The following is a 26290-nucleotide window of genomic DNA, read 5'->3' on the forward strand; positions in this document are numbered from 1 at the left end:
GACCCGGTGTCATTATAGGGTGGCAGAAGGTGGGAGGTCTGGCTTCTGGAATTACTTCTCCACTGGACTTGGACGTTGACAGGTCGATCCATACTCCCAGCCTATTTCTGTTTTTCCCTGGTGGGGCAGGGTTCTGGAGAGGTGGGGTTTTGCACTGGATATTTTTAAAGGTATTGCTTGGCCCAACTTAAATATGGTTCTGAGGGGCATACTAAATAATTTGTTGAAATATCTTTGATATTTTATGATTATTAAAATAAATTGACCTTAAACGCAATAGTAGCAATTTTTCTTCACTTAAATTGTTTTCGTTAATGTTTTCTTTGCTTCAGATGAAGTAGGATAAAATTGTCAAGGGGCAGCTCAGAGGTGGTGATGTAGATGAGGTGGTGAGCTTGAGAGCATGGGCTTCTTTCTGAGTTAGTTGTTTGCTTTGTTTTTTACTAGAGCACTGCTCAACTCCGACTTGTGGTGTTGGGATTGAACCTGGGACTTCAGAACCTCAGGCATGAAAGTCTTTCTTATGCATAATCATTATGCTATCTCCCCTACCTGGGTCCTGAGTTTGATCCCTGGCATCTGACATGTGCCTGTGCAGTACTCTGGTTCTCTCTGTCGTTCTGGGTTGTGCAAATAAATAAGTAAATAAAATATTTAAACAACTAATTAGAAAATGGTCATTAGGGACTGGGAGGTCACTTACACTGTAAAGAAGAACACTTTACTAGATTCCAGCTCATGGTCCCCACCTACAAGGGGAAGATTCATAGCAGGGGAGCAGTGCTTCTCCCCTTCTCTGTCTCTCTTATCATCTCTCTTACCTTCTCTATTTCTCTTTGTCTTTCACCTCTATTTTTAAAAAAAGGGGGGTGGGGGGGAAAGGGTAAAAGAATTGGCTGCTAGGAATGGTGGAGCCATGTAAGTACTGAGTCCCAGTGATAATCATGGTTTCAAAACAAAAAAAAGCTAAATCATATTTTAGCTTTCGATTTTAAGACTTAAGATGTACAGAAAACCACTATAAGGTCTCAGAACTGTTCATTTCCTTTCAAAAGCCTGATGAAAAAGACCACATTGATCACAATGAAATTGTACCAGTTAATTGCAAAGCCAAGGATTTTGACTTCAGGGCAGGAATATTTTTCTTTTACATGCTAACACTCTTCTCTGTTTCTGGGAGAACTGATAGTTGTTTAATGCTGGTGTTGTGCTGATCAGTATATTTGATTGAATCATATTAATGTTGAGTGACTGGTAACAAAGGATTTCAAAACACGGTGGCAAATATAATAAGACAGATGATAAAAATTTGGGAACTACTAGTATTGGTAATGCAGATGTAGTTGTTTTGAATAATACCTATTGTTTCTTGCTTCTAAATCTAAATTAACATCTTTTGACAGGGTGTCTTGAGCCTTGAATACTGTGTGGGTATCATTGGTGGCAAACCCAAGCAGTCATATTACTTTGCTGGCTTTCAAGGTTAGTGATTTAGTAAGCTACACTTCTTCACTGTTTTCTTTTAAAAAATCAGAAAGTTAATCTGGTATCATCTGGACACAGTGATTAACAGAGCAACATGAGTACCTTATAAATTCATTAGTCCTACCATGGCTACTCATTTGTCATTTGGTCCAAACATAATTGGATTCTGTAAAAATGTATGTTTAATTTCTGTTATTTCATAAACAAGGTATAATTTATTGGTTTTACTAAAACTTCAGAGGACATTTCTGCCATATTCTGGCAGTTGCTATTTACATATTTACTTTTTTTTTTCTTTAACTAATTTTGGTGTTGCTAGTTGATGATAAAGTGACAAGCAATATGTTCTTCCTGTCAGGATAAAGTAGCACAGTACATTTTTCATATGCAAACCGTAGAGTATAATTGTGTGTTTGTGAAAGTAATTTTATCACCAAAAATTAAATGACAGTCTCATCACTTTATAAAAATTTTGCTTATACAAGCATATTTGATTATGCAAAAGTTAATCTGTCCTGTACAAACCTATGTTTCAGTCAATGAATATCAGCCTGGCAAGCTGTTACTCCCAGGTTTTTTTTTTTTCTTTCCCCCAGCTATTCTACATAGAAATTGGATTGTAAGCAGTGTAATAATAAGGTGTTTTTGAATTACTTATCTTCTGTTTTGTCCTTGTAGATGACAGTTTGATTTACATGGATCCTCATTACTGCCAATCTTTTGTGGATGTCAGCATAAGGGATTTCCCTCTTGAGGTACTCTGGATAAAGATCTGGTACTATTTTCTTAACCATATAAAGCAAATTCTATTTAGAGATGTGGTGGACATAGCCCTGCCTAAATGGTATTATTATTATTGAGTCAATCACATATATATATATTTTTTTCAGGTTTACAAAACCATAATCAAAACCATGGTCAAAGATTAAGCAATCGTTGCTGACTTTTAATTTATTTTATCCTTTCTCCTTCATTTATCTTTGTCTATACTCTGTCAAAAGTATATGAGCAGCCATCCAAGTAATTTTGTAGATAACACAGTTGAAACAATACCAAGGGATTTTTTTAAGTATTAAAACTGTTTAAAGAAAGAAAGTGGGAGGGGGGAAGATGGAGTTTTATCAGAATGAAAAGCGATTTAAGGAAACTGTTAAATTATCTTGCTTACAGTGATTAAATGCTCACCTTTAGTTGATAAGTTTGTAAGAGCTTACATGAGTTCTTGTTATAGCCTTTGTTTTAGCTTTGATGCTCAAGTGTCTCCCCTTCATTTATGTCAGTCGGTGTGTGATCTGGTTTTTTAATTCAGGAAGTATTGGCAGCGCACATGGGAAATAGGTGGTCACTACGTTGTGCTGATTCTTGCTTTTCCCCAGTTGATGCTTTTACACGCTTTAAAGATAAGTTTAATCACTCATGGGCATGGATCACTAATTCTCAAGGTCTGGACAAATTGGAAAAGTGGTTTAGTACTTGTTTTAATAAGAGCTCATCACTTAATATGTAATACCTAACTATATTAATGGTAAGTTAAGAAAATAGATACACTAGAATATTAAAATCAGGCTCAGAAAGATATTAATATAAAACATGCAGGCATCCTTTGTAAACTGTCACTTCAGGGGAAGTTACAACCAGAGATCTGATTTTCTTTCATATCCTTCTTCTGTATTATCTTGAATAAATTTAGTGAAGTAAATAAGCTCACTTAATAAATTTGACAATCTCAGTATCTTATTAATTGATTGATACCGGCTGAAGCCCTATCGAATTATGTTATACCACAACAAGGGTGACAAAAAAGGGGAAATAAATAAATAAATATTAAAAAAAAAGAATTATGTTACATAGCTGCACTAATTCTCTTTCTGTTGCATTGTGGTCTTGTGGCACTAATTCTTATATCTGAGTTACATGTTTCAACATCTGTGTGCCGAGTCAACCCCTTCCAATAGTAGATGTGTGAGATTTCGATGAAAATCTATTCATAGTGTTCTAGTATTATTTTAAAAATATGCAAATTGAAAAATCAGTTTTCAGTCAGTCAGTAAAGACAGACTATTCACCAGACATTTTGAAATACTCTACAAAGATGCCAGGTGATAAATATCCCATTTGTACCTAATTAATATTAGCAAAGTTGTGATTCCTTATTGGGACACTTTGTGAGTCAATTAAAGCCTGAAGTAGGGTGGTGTTAGTAAGATAAAAGTCATCTTTCCTTCCTTTCTCTCTCTCTCTCTCTCTCCCTCCATTCCTTCCTTCCTTCCTTCCTTCCTTCTTCCCTCCCTTCTTCCCTTCTTTCTTTCCCCTTCCTTCCTCCCTCCCTCCCTCCCTTCCTTCTTTCCTTCCTTCCTTCCTTCCCCTCAGGGGCTTTGTACCTGCAGGATCCTTCTGTTGCTTCTGGTGGACTTTTTAGTTTGTTTTTCTTATTTTCACCTTCAGAGACAGGAAGAAACACACACACACACACACACACACACACGCACACACGCACACACACACACATGCACACACACACACACACACACACACACACACACACACACACACACGGTGGGGGGGTTGGGGAGAGGGAGAGATAACATAACACCACTCCATTGCTGTGTGCAACGCCCCTATATGGTGCTAGGGACTCCAACCCTAGTCCTTGCATGTAGTAAATGGCTCTATTGGGTGAGGTATCTCCCACCCCAAGCAAGAGTAGTTTTGTTTTATTTTTTAAAATTTATTTATTTATTTATTTTTTATTCTCTGATTTATAATGCGTCCCTATCAGTGCTTTGGAGGAAAAGTGAGATTGTATCCAAACATTGATTAAAAAGTCCTAGTGAGGGGCCAGGTGCTGATGCACCGGGTTTAGCGACATGTTACAGTGCTCAGGGATCTGAGATTGAGCCCCTTATCCCCACTGGCAGTGGGAGAGTTTTGCAAGTGGTGAAACAGTGTTGCAGGTGTCTCTATCCCTCTCTATCTCCCCTCTTCTTTTCTTTTCTTTTCTTTTCTTTTTTTCACTTTTTTAAATTTTATTTTTTATTTAAGAAAGGAGAAATTAACAAAACCATAGGGTAGGAGGGGTACAACTCCACACAATTCCCACCACCCAATCTCCATATCCCACCCCCTCCCCTGATAGCTTTCCCATTCTCTATCCCTCTGGGAGCATGAACCCAGGGTCATTGTGGGTTGTAGAAGGTGGAAGGTCTGGCTTCTGTAATTGCTTCCCCGCTGAACATGGACGTTGACTGGTCGGTCCATACTCCCAGTCTGCCTCTCTCTTTCCCTAGTAGGATGGGTCTCTGGGGAAGCGGAGCTCCAGGACACATTGGTGGGGTCTTCAGTCTAGGGAAGCCTGGCCGGCATCCTGATGGCATCTGGAACCGGGTGGCTGAAAAGAGAGTTAACATACAAAGCCAAACAAATTGTTGAGCAATCATGGACCCAAAGGTTGGAATAGTGGAGAGGAAGTGTTAGGGAGGTACTCACTGCAAACTCTAGTGTACTTCTGCTTTCAGGTATATATTTTGCAGTAGTTTATGGATACGTGTGAACATATGCTCTCTCTCACAGAAACTGGTGTATATCTAGGTTTTGGGACTTTGTTAGAAATTGAATCACCTGAGATGGAATTAGAGTATACTATGAAAGGAAAGGTCTCACCCGAGTAATGAAGCTGAAGGGTTGTCATTCCACACCTGAAGTCTCTGGACACAGTCTGAAGTGAAGCATGTTGAGGTGGCAATCGTTGCGTTGATTAGGTTGTGATCGGCAGATGCAATATTATTTGATATGGATTGGGAGAAGCATGTGGGAAAGTGGGAGCTAAGTCAGAAAGATAAAGATGAGTATGGGATGATCCCACTAATCAACAGAAGTTGAGAAAGAAGATCTGAAAGGGAAACTAAAAGCAGGATTTGACTAAATATGGAGTAGGGCACCAAAGTAAAAACCCTGTGGTGAGGGGTAGACATGCAGCTTCCTGGGCGGGTGGGGGGTGGGGGTGGGTGGGTGGAATGGGACACAGTCTTTTGGTGGTGGGAATGGTGTTTATGTACACTCTTAGTAAAGTGTAGTCATATAAATCACTAGTTAATTAATATGAGAGGGGGAAAATTAATTGTATGTCAAAGTTTTTAAAACACAGACTGAGTCTTTTTAATATATAGGCTGTGTATTTGATATGCGGACTCTCTCAAAAGCCTAGACCAAGTAGATCAGAAGCATCCAATGGCACAGCTACATACAAGATACTGGGTACTGTACATCAAACCCTAACAAAAGGACTTTTCAGAGTTAACCCAGTTACCAAATAATGTGATGATAACAATAACTATCCATTGTCTTTTTGAACCCTAAGACAGCAGGAACCTCACATCTCCACCAGAGCGCCTATATTTCCCCCAGTCCTGGAACCTTAGGATAGGGCCCACTTTCCCTGCTCTTTCTTTACCTGAGGCGGAGAAGGAAACTTCACAAGTGGGTAAACAGCTTTGCAGATATCTTTCTTTTTATTTTATTTTATTTATTTTTTGTTGTTCTTGTTGTCGTTATTGCCATTGTTACCATTGGTGTCGTTGTTGGATAGGACAGAGAGAACTGGAGAGAGGAGGGGAAGACAGAGAGGGGGAGAGAAAGACAGACACCTGCAGACCTGCTTCACCGCCTGGGAAGCGACTCCCCTGCAGGTGGGGTGCAGATATCTTTCTCTCTCTCTCTCTCTCTCTTTCTCTCTCTCTCTCTCTCTCTTTCTTTCTTTCTTTCTTTCTTTCTCTCTTTCTTTCCTTTCTTCTTTCTTTCTTATCTATTTTTAAAACATATTTTTATTTATTTTATTTTAATAAGAAAGAGTAGATATAGAGGGAAAGATACTGAGAGAGAGAAAGAGACCAGAGCACTGCTGAGTTCTGGATTATGGTGGTGCTGGGGATTGAACCTATGACCTCAGATCCTCGGGCTTGAAAGGCTTTTACATAACCATATGTTGTCTCTCCAGTCTTGCAGATATCTTTCTTCCTCCCTCTCTGTCTCTCCTTCCCATCTTAATTTCTCTTAGTCCTATCAAAATAAAATGAATAATAAGAAAATAAAAATGTGGTTTTTGATTCATCCTTCTTTTCAGTCAATATATGTAAAAATGAAAATATCACATTTTGATATTCTGTATAAATAATTACTGGTAGTTCTGTTATTTCATATGTTTGTCTTAAATAAAATTTAAGGCAATAGTATATCAGGACATTTGTTATTGAAGAGATTTAGCAAATTATATCTTTGTTGTTCTCATGCTGTTGAATTTCCCTGTCTTCAATCAAACTTTGAAAAATCAGAAACTAAAATAGACCAGGTTATCTTTTTTCAAACTATAATTTATTGAACAGTATATGCAAAAACAGTGTTCTATCACTTTAGAATTCTCTATTCTCCCCTGTGGTTTCAAATACTTTGATTAAATTTATTTGTATAAATTTAAAAACTTACATTTTCTTATAAAATACATGGTTATATACTACTGAATTTATATACTGGTTTTAAAGAGAATCTTCACTTTTGGCTATCTTTAGTGAGATTTTTAAAATGTTTTTCTTTTTTTAAATTTATTTTCCCTTTTGTTGCCCTTGTTTTTTATTGTTGTAGTAGTTATCATTGTTGTTGTTATTGATGTCGTCGTTGTTAGGACTGAGAAATGGAGAGAGGAGGGGACGACAGAGAGGGGGAGAGAAAGATGGACACCTGCAGACCTGCTTTACTGCCTGTGAAGCGACGCCCCTGCAGGTGGGGAGCCGGGGACTCGAGCCAGTCCTTATGCTGTGCGCCACGTGCGCTTAACCTGCCTGTCGGGGGCCAGCCCCGGCAGGTTATTAGGGTAACCTGGAGGAGGAGGAGGAGTGTCGGCGAAGAATGAAGAATGAGAGACGAGTGAGTTGATGCTGAATCAAGCTCCAGCAGACATCTCTGTCATACTTAAGCAGAACTTTATTTTTATAGTCTCATAAGGCTTAGCTCATTAAAACAAAAATCACCAAGGTATAGATTATTAAAACAAAAAAATCACCAAGGCTTTAGTCACTAATACAAAAATCACCAAGGCTTTGATTATTCAAAGAAAAATCACCAAGTAAGAACAGCACAGGTAGGGAACGCTTCTTGCTTTGTAGAACATTCACATTCCAGGGGCACTTTCCTCCCTAGAGATCACACCCCAGTTTCGATGTTTTTTGTTATTCCTGCACCTGTGTGCTGGGCAGATGTCCTACTGATTAAGATGAATATTCTACCTGTATGTTTATGCCATTCTCTTGCCCCTATGCATCAGAAACCATAGCAAGTTCAATCTTAGAAAGTTCAAGCTTATGTTTCTAGGGGCCTTAAACAAATTGAGCAGCCCGTTTTTCATAAAATCTGTTCCATTGTTTGATCAAGGAGTTTTGTTTTGTTCCTTACTGAGAAGGCACCAAGGTGGTGCTGACCTGGCCACCTCTCCATAAAGTTAAGCTCTCTAGCTGGAATCCATCTTCTGTGTATGCTCACTTTGTGACCTTCGTTCTCACGTACTATTCCTGCATAAGGAAGTGGGAGCATAGTGCTGGATGGTAGATTAAAAGGCCCATTGTATCTAGGCAGGTACCATAACTTTCCATTTATTAATGATGCTATGTCAGGTGGCCCCTCCGCTGTGGGAACCACCAATCTTTCCCTATATTTTAGTGGGAATACTAAAGGATGTGGTGTAGATAAAGGGGAAAACATTTTTTCCTATTGGAGCCTCCTGAAAAATTCTGCATTACTGATATTGCTTGTTCCGTTATGATCAATCTTACAGAATGCAGTGCAGGTTTTGTCATTACTTTTGTTATTGGTCAGGCTCTGAGCCTGGCCATAGATAAATATTATTAAGACCACACAGAGCTTAATCCCAAGCCCTATACATGGCAAAAGGCGAGATGGCTTCAGTTTGGCCTGGAGAGTCCAGCCGTGCTGAACTTCCTGCGAAGCTGGTACCCTGTCAGGCAGCTCGCATGGCGGCGCCTGCGCCATTAACCCGCTGCGTTACCTCCCGAATCCCCTTCAATGGATTTTTACCATTATGAAGTGAATGTATTTTGTCCTCTCTACATCCTCAGTTTGGTAGTGGGGATCTGTTAGGGTAGTCTGTGGACTGGGACTTGTGGTTTAGCTCAAGCACCAATTACAATGTGTAAGTTCACTCTTATTTATTTATTTTTTATTATTTTTGTACAGAGAATGATTTCCAAAGGAACAATATGAACATCGTTAAAGTAAAAGTAATGAGAGAGAAATTTGGAATGAGAAGGGAATGGATAAACCCAGTGGGCTTTCTCAGTGAGGGTGTGTTGAGCTGGGGGTTTTTCCTTGTTAATGATTAGGACAAGATGACTTTGAGTTGTTGGTATGAGAGGTCAAGCAGCTCTGCCTGCAGGTGTAAGTTAAGATTTCCTAAACTAGGTTATGGCTTTGAGATGACTGTTTCTAACTCTTAGCAAATCATCAAATCCTGTTCTGTTATTAGAGTGTGATATTCTAGTTTCTTAACGTTAATATTCAACTAATAAGATAATAGACGTGTTAGTCTTCTGATCTCTGAGCCCTCAATTCCAAGTTCCAGGTTTTAGTCATTCACATATGATGACTTTTAAAATCTATCCTAGTAAATTCAGAGAACAGTGGCATTAAACCTATCACAGCGATGCAATGTGATTAGATGGGTGAGTGAATTCATTAGCAAGCGATGTACCCTTTATGAATTACACATGTAATTTTTTAGCTAGTAGGGGCTGCTTCTTAAAAAGGGTATTCTTGAATTATCCTTGGAAGCTTAATTTTATAAATATCATATAAAATATAGCTACAGCTAAAATCACTTGTTTCAGTATTGTTTTGTATGCTAAAAGTAATACACTTTACTTTTCCAAATAATAGGCCCAGAGCAGTATCTGATATTCAGTAGTTGTCTAATAATTATTTGTTGAGATAAGGAATGAATGAAAAATGACATAAATAAGAGTTGACTCACTCTGGTTAATCTTTTTCTTCAAAAATGCTTTTCCTATCACAAATGTATATCTAGCGAACATTTCATAGTATGCCGGCTTTTTAAAAATTAAAATAGAAATTTTCAGCACTTTGTACAGAGAATTATCACAAAATGAGCATAGCTATGTAGTACCTCTTGTGAAAATATTTGAAAATCTTGCTCTTCAACAAATTTAATTTTAAATGAGTGTTACTTGACTGTAGGGTCTTCTTAAATTTAATATAAATTTAAGATTAGCTGATACGGAACACTTCTCTATTAGTCTTTAGTACTTACGTGGTAACTTCCTCCCCCCCCCATTGCAATTTCAGCTTTTGGGGATCAGAGATTTTTATTTGTATTTTTGTGAAGACTTTAAAACATTTTTTCTTTGAAGATACAAAACCATGAATAGCCGATTAATACTTGTGATTGTTGTCTCTATAAAGATTGAAGTGAGGTAGTGAAATGGCATATTACCTACTCTAGTTTAGTTTTACTAGTTCTCACATGAAAACTTTAACCAGTAATTAATTTTAGTATTTATTTAAATTTATTTGAAATATCTTTTTTAAAAATAATCTTTGTCCTCTTTCTTTTATATCCTCAACAAGTAAAAACAAACAAGCAAAAATAAAAAGTTCCTTATTAATGAGTTTGGAAGGAGTTAATGCAAATAGTTTTAGCTGTCTTGTGTTAAGAGTAGTTTCTGGCCTACAACTGTATGTTGTTTAATGGGTTTACTTGGCTATGTATTACTCTATCTTCGATTTTCAGTAGACTTAAATAAATAAAGCAGGTAAAAAAAAAAATGTTGGAAAAAGCAAAGCTATCATTGTGTTGACTAGCACCTCCTGAGATCCTGACGTTCCTTAATTGGGCTGGTTCTCATTCTATAAAATATGCCATAAATCATGTATCTGTGAAACTGTGATCGCGTGAGAAAAGTGAACTAATGGGAAAGGAAGAACGTCAAGGGGGAAAGGCAAGGACCATAAAAGAACAGTTTTCACCCGTGTCCTGTATAGCACTAAAGCAGAGCTTTATAGCACAGCAGACTGACGGTCAGCTGGAGGAAATACAGCTGTGTGCTAACGCTCCCAACTGCTAAGATTTTTAAACTGCCCTTTACATGGACCTGTGTATTTGTTTAAAATGTCATGATAGCCTTACTAGAGGCTTAAAATACCAAGAGGGAGTCGGGCGGTAGCGCAGCGGGTTAAGCACAGTTGGCGCCAAGCGCAAGGACTGGAGTGAGGATCCCGGTTCGAGCCCCCGGCTCCCCACCTGCAGGGAAGTCGCTTCACAGGCAGTGAAGCAGGTCTGCAGGTGTCTTTCTCTCCCTTGTCTGTCTTCCCCTCCTGTCTCCATCTCTCTCTGTCTTATCCAACAACAATGACATCATCAACAACAACAACAATAATAACTACAGCAACAATAAAAACAAGGGCAACAAAAAGTAAATAAATAAATATATATTAAAAAAATACCAAAAGAAAAAAACTCTTAACAAAACAGATTTAAGAGCACTTTTAGAAAAATGGCCAACTTGGTTCTAAATTGGCCACTGGGTTACTTATGTCTTTTTCCACAGCATGTTTTTATTTCCATTTGCAGTTTAGAAGTGTGTCCTGCGTTTGATTCTCTGGCTTTTGCAGAATGGCACTAATGTGGAGATTTGGTGAATTTAATGTCTACAGTGTTGACTCTCATCTCTTATGTAGTTGGAGAGTGGGGAGGACCATCTTCACTGGATAAACTATAACATAGTTTGAAAAGCATGCTTATAAAAATTTCAAGTAAAAGTAGTTGACAGATTTTAAACTAAGTAATGTTCTTGTTTATACGTAAAAGCCCACCAAATAAAACTAAATTAATCCTAAAGGACTTTCAAATAAATTACAGACATTCCACTGCCCTTCTCCTAAAAAGATGTTATTTCGAAAGATGGATCCTAGCTGCACAATAGGATTTTACTGTCGAAATGTTCAGGACTTCAAACGAGCATCTGAAGAAATCACCAAGGTACTTTTATTTAAAATACTGTAGTAACATTTGCTAATGACCTATTTTTTTAATTAAATACAGCCTATATGGAGATAAAAATCTATGAATTATGATGATTTTGTGAGACTGTCCCTTGAATGTTATTATTAGGACTGCTGAGAACAAGAAGATTAAATTATTTGGGATCGCTGGTCTTTGAGACTGAAGAAACTAAACTAGTGACTAGTTGAAAGTATTGATTGATCCACTAGGTGGCACTGTTGAAATAAAAATCCCTTTGCAGACTGGAGACATGTGCAAGCAATTAGGTTGTATTTTATTTGAAGAGGATTTTAAAAGGGCAATACCTTAGAGGGGAGGAAAAAAAAATTAATGAAGTATTTGATCAAGCCAAATTGTGCATTATTTCTTGTTAGTCCAACTGCTTCTTTGATTTTTTTTCTGAAAGAGAATTGGTATTTTTGGGATTTCTCAGAACTGCTTTATCAAATGAGCTGTGTTGCCTTCTAATAAGCTTGTCTAATCTGATCTATTCTACTTATAAGATCTTGGAAATAAGTTTATTTAACTCCTTCTCATTACCTTTAAAGTTCTACTTTTTATTTTTCTGACTCCTGACTACTACTAAAACATTTTAAAGACTCTATATTTAGCGTTTAAGAAAATAACAATAAAAAAGATTACTTAGAAACTAGGCATAGCCAAACGATTCCTTGTACTGTTATCAATAGTTGTAGATTGTCATTCTACAGTATGTCAAGTCAATTCTAGAAACATAGTTTGGAATTCCTAACTTGAGCACAGTACCTTATCACTGCTTGCTTTTCAGTTAATTTCAGTAAGGAAAATGAATAGTGTGGGTTGATTTTTTTTTTTTTAATGTTAAGATAGAATGAAAAAAGTTTCAGATAGGCTAGGTTTATTTTACTTGACTCACCATGTAAAAGGTGGAAATGTAATAGGACCATGACTGAAAAACGAAAGCGGATGGCGGAAATGAGATACACTAGAATCTTCTCTTTTTCTTCATTTATCACAACTGTCATTTTTTGTTTCTCCTTTTTCAACCTGTAAAGTCAAGAGAACACGGCAAAATACATATTCTTCATCTCCTTTCTCTGATTGCTTGAAATTAGTATATGTATATGTATGTACATACTAATTTATAATATATATTTTATGTTATATATATATCATGTGTAATATATTATCTTTTAGACTATTATTCTGTATAAAGTATATAGATTGATATTGATGAGCATTTTCTGTTAAAAATTCCTGTTTCTATCTCTATTCATTTATTTTCTATCTGGATTAAAACAGGTATGTTTGTTTATTTTTAAAAGTTTCTTTTTGTGAGTAAATGTTATTTAACATGAAAAATAGATATATTTAGTGCCGTAAAGTAGTTTATTCCTAGGAAGAAGCATACTAAATGTTACCGATTAGGAAAATAAATTCACAAATGAGCTACATATTGGTGTTTTATGATGAAAATCATTACTTTTTCTGGGTTTAATAAAAATATTTATTAATACTTTTACATTGAAAAAATATTTAAAGATAATTGCTCTCAGTGCATCACAGTAATACACAAAAGGAAAGAAAACCCATATTGAAATGTAATTTAAGGTACTAATAATTTTTGCAGTTAATTTGCTAATAGTTCAGCTTACTTTAATCACTGTGTTGTTTTCTAATTAGTAACTTAAGATAACTTTTGAAAGTGGTATCAAAAGCTTATTTTGTCAGTTATTAATTTGGTCACTTACTTTTGCTTAGAAGATTGTAAGTTAAACTTTTTTCCCCCCTTAACTGACTTTAAAATTTTTAAATTGTTATATTTTAACTTTAAAATTTAAACAAACATTGATTCTATATAGGCTATATTTACAATATTCTCCTTTGAAAATGGAGCAGGTAGTCAAGACTCTTATGCTTAATTTCTACTTCTACATGAATGAATGAATATTCAAGTTTAAATTTTTAAAATTTATTTTCATGAGAGAAGGACAGAGATACATAGAGAGACTCACTAGAACACTACTCAATATGGTGGTCCATGGTATTGAACCTGAGACCTCTGGCATCCACATCTGAAGTCCTTCTGCTACACTATCGCCCAGCCTAAATGCCTCCTCTATATGATTATAAGATATTAATTATTATTACTTTTTAATTTGATAAGAAAGAGAGAGATTGAGAGGGAAGGGGGTATATATTGTTGTTGTTATTGCTGTTGGATAGGACAGAGAGCAGTCGAGAGGGGAGGGGAAGACAGAGAGGGAGAGAGAAAGATAGATACCTGAAAACCTGCTTCACCGCTTGTGAAGCGACTCAGGTGGAGAGCCGGGGGCTTGAACTGGGATCCTTATGCTGGTCCTTGTACTTTGCGCCACCTGCGCTTAACCTGTAGCGCTACTGCCCAGCCCCTGTAATTGCTTCTTCCTGGGCATGGATGTTGGCAGGTCCGTACCCCCAGCTTATCAGCACCATTCTGAAATCTGGCTTCGTATGTATGCATCAATCCCTAGTCCAGATGGCTGACATTGAATCTTTATATCAGGTTATGGTGAACTCATTATTTTTCTTGGTTGTCTTTTTTTATTAGTGCTAAACAAACAAACAAACAAACAAACACAAACCTTACCCCCCTTATCTCCCTGTGGTAGGTGTCTGTGCATCACTGCCACCATCAGCGTAAGTCTTACTCTGCGTCAGTCTGTAGGCACTGGATCCCTGGTCCAGTCTCAGTTCCCCCCTTGACTCTGCTGCAGTAGGCCACGCCTGTCCCAAGTCTCATCCTGTATGTGTGTGCTTTCTCATTTCTTTGTTTGTACTCATATGACAACAATATTTTGTAAACCATTAGGTCCCCAATAAAGTTATTTGGACAGACAAAAAAAAGCTTTTTCTTCTATTGAATTGAAGACAGCCATAGGTAACTTTAAAAATTTTTTAAATTTATTTATAAAATGGAAACACTGTCAAGACCATAGGATAAAAGGTGTACAACTCCACATGATTCCCATTATCAAAACTCCATATCCCATTCCCTCCCCTGATAGCTTTCCTATTCTTTTTTTTTTTAATTTTATTATCTTTCTTTATTTATTGGATAGAGAGCCAGACATTGAGAGGAGGAAGGGAAATAGGGAGAGAGACAGAGAGACACCTGCAGCCCTGCTTCACCACTTGCAAAGCTTTCCCCCTGCAGGCTCGAACCATGGTCCTTGTGCACTGTAATATGTGTGTTCAATCAGGTGAGCCACCACCCGGCCCCAGCTTTCCTGTTCTTTATCCCTCTGGGAGTATGGACTCCAGGTCATTGTGGGATGCAGAAGGTGGAAGGTCTGGCTTCTGTAATTGCTTCCCCACTGAACATGGGCGTTATCAGGTTGATCCATACTCCCAGCCTGTCTCTCTCTTTCCCTAGTGGGGCGGGCCTCTGGGGAAGTGGGCCTCCAGGACACATTGGTGAGGTCATCTGCCCAGGGGAGTCAGGTTGGCATCATGCTAGCATCTGTAACCTAATGACTGAAAAAGAGTTAAGCTAGAAAGCCAAACAAATTGTTGACTAACACAGGTAACTTTTATTTCTTTAAATATGTATGTAAATTTATTTATCACTTGGTGACAAAAACCTTTCTACTTAACATAAGCGATATGAGCAGTGATGGAACAAGAGGCCTGGCGGAGAGCTTATTTCTGGATGAAGAAGTGATAGCTGTATTTGGGACGATCAGTTTGAGTTCATGTTGCAATTTTCCTCCCTTTACTGTTGGAGGCAGTATAGACAATGGCTAGAATAGAACCGGACTGTGGAAGCAGAATCTTGGCTCTTTCAGATACAGACTCTATCAAGTTGATACAACTTAGCTATACAGCCCCTTAATATTTCAAGTCTGTCCACAAGGATGGGCATAAGGATCCTGGTTCTAGCTCCCGGCTCCCCATCTGCAGGGAGGTTACTTCACAGGCGGTGAAGCAGGTCTGCAGGTGTCTGTCTTTCTCTCCCCGTCTCTGTCTTCCCCTCCTCTCTCCATTTCTCTCTGTGTCCTATCTAGCAACGACGACACCAATAACAACAATGATAACTACTAAGAACTACGACAACAATGAAAAGCAACAAGGGCAACAAAAGGGAAAATAAGATAAAAATATAAAAAAAATATTTCAAGTCTGTCATCTATAAAACATGGATTATTGATTGAAGGTAGCAGGAACTCTATCTGAGTGACAGAATACCTGACCAATCAGGGCCTCAGTCTTGCCTGGGCCACCAGGTTCCAGATGCTACCATGATGCCAACCGAACTTCCCTGGGCAGACGACCCCACCAGTGTATCCTGGAGCTCCACCTCCCCAAATCCCTGCCCCACTAGGGAAAGAGAGAGACAGGCTGGGAGTATGGCTCGACCTGTTAATGCTCATGTTGAGTGGGGAAGCAATTACAGAAGCCAGACCTTCCACCTTCTGCATCCTACAATGATCTTGGGTCCATACTCCCAGAGGGTTAAAGAATAGGAAAGCTGTCGGGAGGGGATGGGATACGGAGCTCTGGTGGTGAGAATTGTACCTCTATCAGCCTATGGTCTTATCAGTGTTTCCATTTTATAAATAAATAAATACCAAGGAATTATTATAAAGCTTAACCAAAACACGTTTGAAACTAGAAGCAGATGCACATCATACACATTTGTCAAAACTCACAGATACACTGTGCGAGGAGTGAACCAACTCCCAGGTACACTGCAGACTCTTACGGATAATGATCTGTCTGGTGGAGGTTGTTGACAGTAGGGGGAAAAAAGTTTTTGAAAACTTTCTAGGGGGCAGGGTGGTGGTGCACCTAGTTGAGCGCATAGTTCATCATTCATAGTGACCTGGGTTCAAGCCCCGAGTCCCCTCCAGAGAGGAAGAGTCACAAGCAGCGAAACAGTGCTACAGGTGTCTGTCTTTCTCCCTACCTCTCTGTCTTCCTTTCCCCCTCTCAATTTCTCTCTGTCCTACCAAATAATAATAAAAAAAATTTAACAACAACAACAACAAAAAAAAAACTGTCTATATTGCACACTCACTGTATTAATAGTATTCTTACCTAGTCCTGAAGCAAAAAGCCTTTCTTAGTTCCTATCCTCTAGACATTTTTATGGTAACCGAAATGGTTGAGCACTTCTTGCCTAAAATATTCACACAGCACCAGAATGATGACATCGCAGTATTTTGTGCACCAGACCTTCAGCCTCAAGGCTGAGGTCCCAGGTCTCCAACCCGTTGGCACCACCATAAGTCAGAGTTGAGCATTGCTCTGGTCTCTCCCTCTCATTAAAATAAAATAAATAAAATTATTTTAAACATTCACTTCCCTGAATTTTTACAATTTTTCTGTTTGCCTCTCTGTACTGTCTTCTCAACTCTTTTCCTCATCCTGCATTTCTTCTTCTGCCTTCATTCAAACGTGTCAGTGGCATCAGTTACTGATCATTTAATCTTGTTTACCTGATCTCCATAGAAACCTTCTTCCTGTGCCTTAGTTTCAGCCATTTCTGTACTAAGCTTTATAATCAGTCATCCATCACAACATCATACAGAGTGGGTTTCTTTATCTAAAAATCTCTGTGCTCCACTTTTTTTTTTTTTCTTCACTTTTCAGTTATATACTGTAGCTTTAAGGGTATGTAAAGTGTACTTTGCTACTATGTATAAGACCACTAGTTTTCATGTTGGCCAGACTACTACAGAAATATATATTTTTTTAATGTAAGAATCTTAAGAAAGGCCAAACTTCATTTTTTAAAATAGACATTTAAAAATATTTATTTATTTATTCCCTTTTGTTGCCCTTGTTTTATTGTTGTAGTTATTATTGTTGTTGTTATGACTGTTGTTGTTGTTGGATAGGACAGAGAGAAATGGAGAGAGGAGGGGAAGACAGAGAGGGGGAGAGAAAGACAGACCCCTGCAGACCTGCTTCACCGCCTGTGAAGCGACTCCCCTGCAGGTGGGAGCCAGGGGCTCAAACTGGGATCCTTGTGCTTTGCACCACGTGTGCCTAACCTGCTGCGCTACTGCCCGACTCCCTAAAATAGACATTTTTCAATTATTCCTTCTTAATTCTCTGAGGTAAGGACATTGGATACCTTTTGCCTATTTTATAGATGATATTCAGGTAGAGTGGTATGATCAGGATTATATCAATGTGAGTTGCAGAGCTGCAATTAGGATGGGCATTCTGATGGAGTTTGAGGATTCTTAGTCTGTGTCATGGTACCAAGCAGTACTGCAGTATCACATTATCTTACTATAGTCATGGCACTATTTTGTTTAATTACTCATTACTACCCAAAAGAAGATAAATCAAGCCTTTAGGAAGGCTTTAAATTCATGCAACCAGGAGACTTACTGGGGTAGTGATAATATATTTAATTTCGGAGGGTCAATAGCCCTAATGAAGAAACAGTCATTTAGCTGGTGAACTTTTGTATCTTAGCCAGAGCAGAGAAACAGTAGCACTGGATAAATGAAGATGAGAGGTTCAGGGCAAAAACATTAGATTTCCTCATGTAGCCTTGTGGTGTATTATATCCAGTAAGGGGTGTTTCTGTCCTTTCTGTTACAGATGCTGAAAATTTCTTCAAAGGAGAAATATCCTTTATTTACTTTTGTAAATGGCCACTCCAGAGATTATGATTTCACATCTACTACAACCAGTGAAGAAGACCTTTTCTCAGAGGATGAAAAAAGAAGATTGAAAAGATTTAGCACAGAAGAGTTTGTCTTGCTTTAAAAATCAGCACACCTGTGCTTGGCGAGAAGTCCTTTGAAGGACAGAAGTGAAGAGAAACAAGTATACTGGAAGCCGGTTTATTTTAACAGACATCCTAATTTTATATGTTCTTTAAAACAGAACGTTGGGGGATAGGCAAGATTTAAAAATATTTTTCTGAAAAAGAAATGACTTAATGAACCTTGATTTGTAATAAGTATCGAGTGATTCAGATTTCCTTCCGATTTAGAGGAGATCTGCAAGCCTTCCAGTCTTCAAATTCTTCCCTCTAGTCTCCTGAATGTTTTGTGTTTTAGGCCTGGGAATTGGGATTATAAGATAGTTTGGTGCTTTTTTTATATACTAGTGGCCAGAAGACTGGAGAATGAATCTTCCATCTAGCTTCCTGCAACCAAATGATCTTTTCAGCGGTGTCTTGCTATATTAAATAGTAATTGTTAGTGTGCTATGCATACAGTTATATAAGCAGAACTGTGAGCTAGGGTGATACTTAGCAGTATGATTTTATAATGGCCCGTCATTTTGCTTGCTATTGAGCCTTCTCTGAGGAGTCAATATAAAGTATCGGTTTTCCCTATAAATTTAAAGGTTATGTTAATAATAACTGCATCCAATCAAATCGGGTTAAGGCAATTTTAAGACGGTAGCAGTGTTTTGATTCCTAGTTCAAAAATGAAATTTTATGGGACCTTTACTTATTATGCAGTTTTGAAATTGGAAAACAAATACCAAGAAAGACTATCAGTAGAGATGCTCCTCAGTGGGATATTTGTATAAATCTGTGTAGCGGTGCTTAGAGACTGAAGTCATCTACAATGTAAAGCTGCCCTAAATGTGTCACTTCAAAGCAGCTTTGTGATATAAAAGTACAGGAGCTATTATTGAGCCAGGATTATAAAATAAATACTTTAATAAACATATGAGAACATAAAAATGTCTTCGTTTGGGGTTTTCATGGGATTATTTCAGTTCTTTCGTTTGAAAAATCATTGTCTCACATTCTATTTGTAATAAAAGCAAACAGCATCCCTTGTTGTTGTCAAAGAAAATATTGACTTATTTTATGTGAGCTTTCATGTTTCCATGTGAAAAGCTGACTTATAAAGATGTAAAATTGTGTACTAGTCACTGATTTCTTCCTTCAGAAAGCCTGTTTGTTGGGTGTAGAGTTGCCCACAAAACTGAAACAGAGGGTGAACAGATTGCTTTAGTATGCCTGATGAGAAATCTTCTCTGACAGATCCCAGTGAGGATCATTTATTGGACTGAAATATAGCCTGAAATCCAAAAGTTTCCTCTACCCTAGAGAAAAATCTGGACAAATTCAGCCCAGTATTTATTTATTTATTTATTTTAGAATTCAACATACAGGAACAGGAAGTCCGTGACATGCGCTTGATTTTATACACTATCTAAATCGCTCATCTGAATTACTGCACTGTGTTGTGACTAAGGATTCTACAAGCAGATATCTAGATGAGAGCACCCATATCTTCAAATCGATAAGAACTGGTTGTAAGTGCTTGCTATATAAATTATATGAAATAGCTAGGCAGGAGGGCCGGCGGTGGCGCACCTGGTTAAGCACATACAATACTATGCCAAAGACCTGCATGAGGACCCAGGTTTGAGGCTCTGCTCCTCGTCTGTCGCAGGGCCACTTCACGAGCAGTGAATCAGGTCTGAAGGTGTCTTTCTCTTTCCCTCTTTATCTCCCTCTCCCCTCTCAATTTCTCTCTGTCCTATTGAATAGGGTAAAAAAAAAAAAAAAGAAGAAGGTTGCAGGAAGCAGTGGTATGAGCTTGAGGGATAACTCAACTCTGGAGGCAAAAATAAAGTACGTGTAACTATAAGTATGTAAAAGGTTAGAGTTATGGGATACTAGTCTGTTGTTTTCTCAACGTATTTGGGGACCATTTGTTTAAAAGCTTTATTTATTTACTATATATGAGAGAGTCACTACACATGAGGCAGAGGGAAGGGGAGGAGAGGCAGATGAACCAGAACACCACTTAGTAACGTGTGCTCTTAACCAGGTGCGCCACCGTCTGGTCCCCAGAATACCACTTTGGCACATGTGTGCCCTGAACTGGAAGCTCAGGCATGAAAGTCCAGTTCTCTACTAGTTGAGCTATTTCCCCAGCTGCTGGGGATCATTTTAAAGTAAGATTTTGTAGTGAGAAAAATTTTACAACTGGACAAAAGAGGCTAGGTAAAAAGAGACACTTTGTAGTATAAATTAAAATGGGATTGTGTGATACCTCCATATTTTTCCTTTTTTTCTCAGAAATGCTTTAATTAGTCCTCCCCCCATTTTTTTTTTTTTGTGGTTCCACACAAATTTTTGGACAAGTTGTTCAATTTGCTTGAAAAATGCCATTAGCATTTTGATAGGGGTTGCATTGAAATTGTTAGGTTGCCTTTGGTAGAATGGCCATTTTATTGATGTTTATTCTTCCAATCCAGGAAGAAGCAATGTTCTTCCACTTTTGTATGTCCTTTTCAATTTCTTTTAACAGTGTCCTATAGTTTTCATTGTAAAGGTCCTTCATCTCCTTTTGTGAGATTCATCCCAAGATATTTCATCTTTTTGGGTTTCGTTGTAAATGACAATGAATCTTTTATTTCCTTTCCTCTGACTCCTTGTTTGGATACAGAAATGCCATAGATTTCTGTGTATCCTGCTACTTTACTGAGTTGATTATTTCCCAGAGTTTTTTTTGTTGGAGTCTTTGGCATTCTCAAGGTATATTATCATGTCATCAACAAATAGTGATAGTTTGATTTTCTTCCTTTCCAAATCTATCTACCTTTGATATCTCTTTCTAGTTTCATTGCAGTATGTTTTTTAAAAGATTTAATTAATTAATTTTATTTATTATTTTATATTTATTTATTTATTTATGAGAAAGATAGGAGGAGAGAGAGAAAGAGCCAGACATCACTCTGGTACATGTGCTGCCAGGGATTGAACTTGGAACCTCCTGCTTGAGAGTCCAGTGCTTTATCCATTGCGCCACCTCCTGGACTACTCAAGGAGTATGTTAACTGTGGAGGCAGTGGACATCCATGTCTGGTTCCTGATTTTAGGGGGAAAACTTTCAGCTTTTCCCTGTTGTGAATGATGTTAGTTGTGGGTTTGTCATAGATGTTTTTTTTTTTATTTCTTTTTGCATTGTCTTTATTTATTTATTTATTGGATAGAAACAGCCAGACATCGAGAGGGAAGGGGGTGACAGAGAAGAAAAGAGACAGAGAGACACCTGCAACACTGCTTCACCACTTGCAAAGCTTTCCCCCTGCAGGTAGAGACCAGGGGCTTGAACTTGGGTCCTTGAGCACTATAACATGTGTGCTCAGCCAGGTGCGCCACCACCAGACCTCCTCCATAAATGGTTTTTGTTATGTTGAGGAATGGTCCTTCTGTTCCCAGTTACTGGAGGGCCTCTATCATAAGTAGGTACTGGATCTTGTCAAATGCCTTTTCAGCATCCATGGATATGACCATGTGATTTTTCTCTTTCTTTTTATTGATATGATGAATTACATTGATTGGTTTGCAGATGTTGAACCATCCTTGTTTCCCAGGAATGAATCCCACTTGGCCTTGGTGAATTACTCTCTTTATATATCACTGCATTTGATTTGCCAAGGTCTTCTTCAGGATCTTTGTATCAATGGTCATCAGGGATATAGGTCTAAAGTTTTCTTTTCTGGTAGATTCTTTCCCAGCTTTGGGGATCAAAGTGATGTTAGTCTCATAGAACATATTTTGGAGTGATCGCCCTTCTTCAGTTGTCTGAGAGAGTTTGAGGAAAATCAGTATTAGTTCTTTGAAAGTCTTCCAGAATTTGTTAGTAAAGTTGTCTGGGCCTGGGCTTTTATTATTGGGAAGATTTTTGATTACCAGTTCAATTTCTGTATGAGTGATTGACTTGTTTAAGCTATCTAATTCTTCTTGGGTTAGGCTTGGCGGGTAGTATGAGTCTAGAAATGCATAATCTTTTCTAGGGTGTTCAAATATTTGCATAGAGATTTTTATAATATTCACATATGATTCTTCATATCTCTCCATCTTCAGTTGTAATTTCATCTCTCTTGTTCCTAAATGTTTTTTTGTAGTGTTTAAATGCTTCAATAGTGTCCATAATAAAGATAATACATATGAAAATCTCCAAAACAAAAAGAGAGAGCATTTAAATAAACTACAGTTATGGCATACCCTACTTAATGATTATGGTCATTAACCATTATATGTCAATTTCTACAAATTAAATCCTGTGTCAGTCCTTACAAAGAAAGCATCACTTCAGTATGAAAAAAAGAATGACTTCAAGTAAGCTTCATTTACATTACAAGATAAAGAATAGAATTATAAGAAAGCATATTACTTTTTCACAAAGGAAACTTGTTTTTAGGCATTCCCTATAATCTTCCAACAAATGCATTATGTCATAACTAAATTTATAATATTGAGAATGGAATATATTTATGCTTTCATAAATTTTTTTTATCATAGCTTTCTCTTTCTTTTTGTGTGTTTAACCAGTGGCTTATCTATTTTATTTATCCTTTTGAAGAACTAGCTGTTGGTTTCATTCATCTTTTGGTTCATCTTTCTGGATTTTATTTCATTAATTTCTGCTCTGACTTTTACTATTTCCTTTCTCCTGCTGACTTTTGGGTCTCTTGGTTGCCCTTTCTTTCTTTCTTTCTTTTCTTTCTTTCTTTCTTTCTTTTCCCTCCAGGGTTATTGCTGGGGCTCAGGGCCTGCACTACGAATCCACTGCTCCCAGAGGCCATTCTTTCCCATTTTGTTGCCCTTGTTGTTGTCCTTATTGTTATTTTTGCCATTGATGTTGCTGTTGTTGGATAGGACAGAGAAATTGAGAGGAGGGGAGTTGGGGGAAAGAGAAAGACAGACACCTGAAGACCTGCTTGTGAAGTGACCCCCCCACCCCCGTAGGTGGGGAGCTGGGGCTCAAACTGGGATCCTTATGCCTAGTCCTTGTGCTTTGTGCCACTGCGCTTAACCTGTTGCGCTACCACCCAACCCCTGTTGGTTACTCATTTTTCTGTTTGACTTATTTATGATGTTAGGTAACGTACTTGAGATCTTCACTGTTTGCTAATATGGACCTGTATTGCTCCCTCTTAGGACAGCTATTGCCACATTCCACAGGGTCTGGTAGTTGATCTCTTCATTTTCCTTGTTCTCCAAGTAATTTTTAAAATTTCTCTTTTGATTTCTTTGTGACCCAGATGTTATCCAGAAGTGCACTGTCTGGTCTTTATAGTTTGGTGTATTTCTTTATTTCTTGTTGTGGTTGATTTCTAACCTCACTGCCTCATAAAGAAGATACTTTTTATGATTTCAGTATTCACATATTAAGGCCATCTCTGTGTCTCAATGTATGGTGAGTCCTTGAGAATGTTCCATGCGCACTTGAAAATATGTATATTCTTGGAGGGGGGGGGGTGAAAGGGTCTGAATAGGTTAGGTTCATCTCACTTATGACTTCATTTAAGGCCTATATCCTTGTTGATTTTTTGTACTGATGATCTGCTGTGAGTGGTGCCGAGGTCTCCTACTAATACTGTGCTACTGTCATTGTCTCCCTTGAGGTCAGTAAGTTCTTTTTAAATATATTTTGGTACACACATGTTGAGATTATATATTATAAACAGTGGTTATGTCTTCCTGTTGGATTGATCCTCTGACCAATATGTAGTGTCCATGTCTGCTTCCTTGTACCTTTTTTTTTTTCTTTTGCCTGAAAATCTATCTTATTTGCGACTAGAATAGCTGTTTCTGCCCTTTTGTTTGCATTATTGGCTTGGAATAATACCTTCTTCTAGCCTATTAATCAAAGATTTTGTCTTCTTTTTTTTTAAACAAGTTTTTAAAAATTATCTTTATTTATTGGATAGAGACAGGTAGAAATCGAGAGGGAAGGAGGGGATAGGGAGGGAGAGAGACAGAGAGACACCTGCAGCCCTGCTTCACCACTTGTGACGCTGTCCCCCTGCAGGTGGGAACCAGGGGATCGAACCTGGGTCCTTGCGCATTGTAACATGTGCGCTCAACCAGGTGCGCCACCACCCGGCTCCAGATTTTGTCTTTTCTTTTGGATGTGTGTTTCCTGGTGACATAGAGTAGATGGGTCTTGCTTTGTAATCCATTCAGTCACTCTGAATCTCTTGACTGGTGAGTAAGCTATTTACATTTAGGGTGATTATTGATAAATGTGGTTTACTTACAGCCATTCTGGCTTTTGTTTAGAAGTTGTTTTATGTTCTTGTCGACCCTTTCTGTCTGTTTTCATTTGTTACTTTATGTGGATGGTTTTCTATAATGGTCTCGCCTCTTTTATAGATGTTTCCTATTTATCTTTGTGCTATATTCTGTCTTATGGTTATCAGGAATGTTGTATCTAACTTACAATATCTACAACTGTTAATTTAAGTTGATCTTGGTTCACCAGCACTGGACTATGTCACTGTTTTTCTTGCCCCTTTCTCATATCTGGTTTTCTCTGTTGTAGTTGTATTCCTGGTTCTGTTCTACTACTGATCATCTCATTAAAAGTTGGAATTTCCTTGCTTCTTTTTTCATGTAGGACTCCTCTCAGTAATTCTTGCAAGACAGGATTGGTAATGGCAAATGCCTTCAGTTTCTGAATGTTTGAAAACATCTTTGCCCCTCTCTCATCTTTGAAGGGTACTTTAGCAGGATATAGTGTTTGCGGCTGGTAATTCTAATCTTTTAATACTTTGAAGATACCGTTCAACTCCTTCCTTGCTTCTAGGAGGAGAAATTTCATGAAAGCCTGATGGTACCACCTTTGTATATGACTTTCTTCCTTTTCTTAGCAGCCTAAAATATTTTTTTCCTTGTCCTTAGTTTTGGATTGTTTTACTATGATGTGTCTGTGTTCCATTTTGGATTCAGGAATTTAGGTGTGCCTTCAGCTTCTTATTTCTATGTTTTGAACATTGCTCAGGTCTGGAAAATTTTCTGCTAAAGTTTCTTTGAACATATTCTCTATTCCTCTCTTACTCTCTTATTCCTCAGGGATCCTAATAGCTCTCATGTTCATCTTTCTGGTGGAGTCTGCTATTTCACAGCAAAGTGCTTTATTTTTCTTAAACCTTTGCTCTCAACAGCTTTAAATTCACAGACTGTGGTGGTTGTGTCTTCTAGCATTGATATTCTCTCCTCTACATTATTTAGTCTACTTCTTAGGCCTCTTAGCTCAGTCTGAACTGCATTCAAAGTGTCCTTCACTCCCTGCAGTTCTGTTTAGAGGTGTTTATTTTTTTTTCTTGTAGTCTGTAATTCTGTGGTAAAATTATCTCTCATTTGTTGAATATGTATCTGTAGTTTAAATTTAGTTTCTTGAATTGGTTTCATAATGAGTTTTCTGAGCTCTATCTCTAATTTTTATTTTATTTTATTTATTTATTCCCTTTTGTTGCCCTTGTTGTTTTATTGTTGTAGTTATTATTGTTGTCATTTTTGGATAGGACAGAGAGAAATGGAGAGAGGAGGGGAAGACAGAGAGGAGGAGAGAAAGATGGACACCTGCAGACCTGCTTCACCACCTGTGAAGCGACTCCCCTGCAGGTGGGGAGCCGGGGTTCGAACTGGGATCCTTATGCCAGTCCTTGTGCTTTGCGCCACCTGTGCTTAACCCACTGCGCTACAGCCCAACTCCCCTATCTCTAATTTTTTCCAGATCTGTGCCTGTCTGGTCATTTGGAATTTCTGCCATTGCTGTCTGAGTATTTTTCAGTTTCTGCATTTAATGTGCCTTTTTTTTTTTTTTTTGTGCAAGCAGGAGACACTTTGGCCAAGGTGTTGGATTTTATTTTGTAATATATTTTGCTGGGAGAGGAGAGATTTAATTGTGATGTCAATATAGGGTCTACCCTGTTCCACTCTACAAAGGGAAGTTGAGCAACATACTCTACTAC

The 26290-nt window shown here is 37.9% G+C and overlaps 1 protein-coding gene across 4 annotated transcripts in view; it reads left to right on the forward strand.

The window, feature by feature from the left end:
* The window catches only part of ATG4C (autophagy related 4C cysteine peptidase), a 69691-nt gene extending 50261 nt beyond the window's left edge, over positions 1–19430 (forward strand). For all 4 annotated transcript variants that reach the window (XM_060206325.1, XM_060206327.1, XM_060206324.1 and 1 more), the window contains 4 exons: positions 1404–1482; positions 2164–2240; positions 11423–11542; positions 18146–19430. In XM_060206325.1, coding sequence (XP_060062308.1) covers positions 1404–1482; positions 2164–2240; positions 11423–11542; positions 18146–18313 — 444 coding nt within the window. In that variant the 3' untranslated portion in view covers positions 18314–19430. The remainder of the gene's footprint in view (positions 1–1403; positions 1483–2163; positions 2241–11422; positions 11543–18145) is intronic.
* The last annotated feature ends 6860 nt before the right edge of the window (positions 19431–26290 follow it).

This window comes from Erinaceus europaeus, chromosome 13 (genome assembly GCF_950295315.1).
Source record: "Erinaceus europaeus chromosome 13, mEriEur2.1, whole genome shotgun sequence".
In the NCBI taxonomy this organism is placed as follows: Eukaryota; Metazoa; Chordata; class Mammalia; order Eulipotyphla; family Erinaceidae; genus Erinaceus; species Erinaceus europaeus.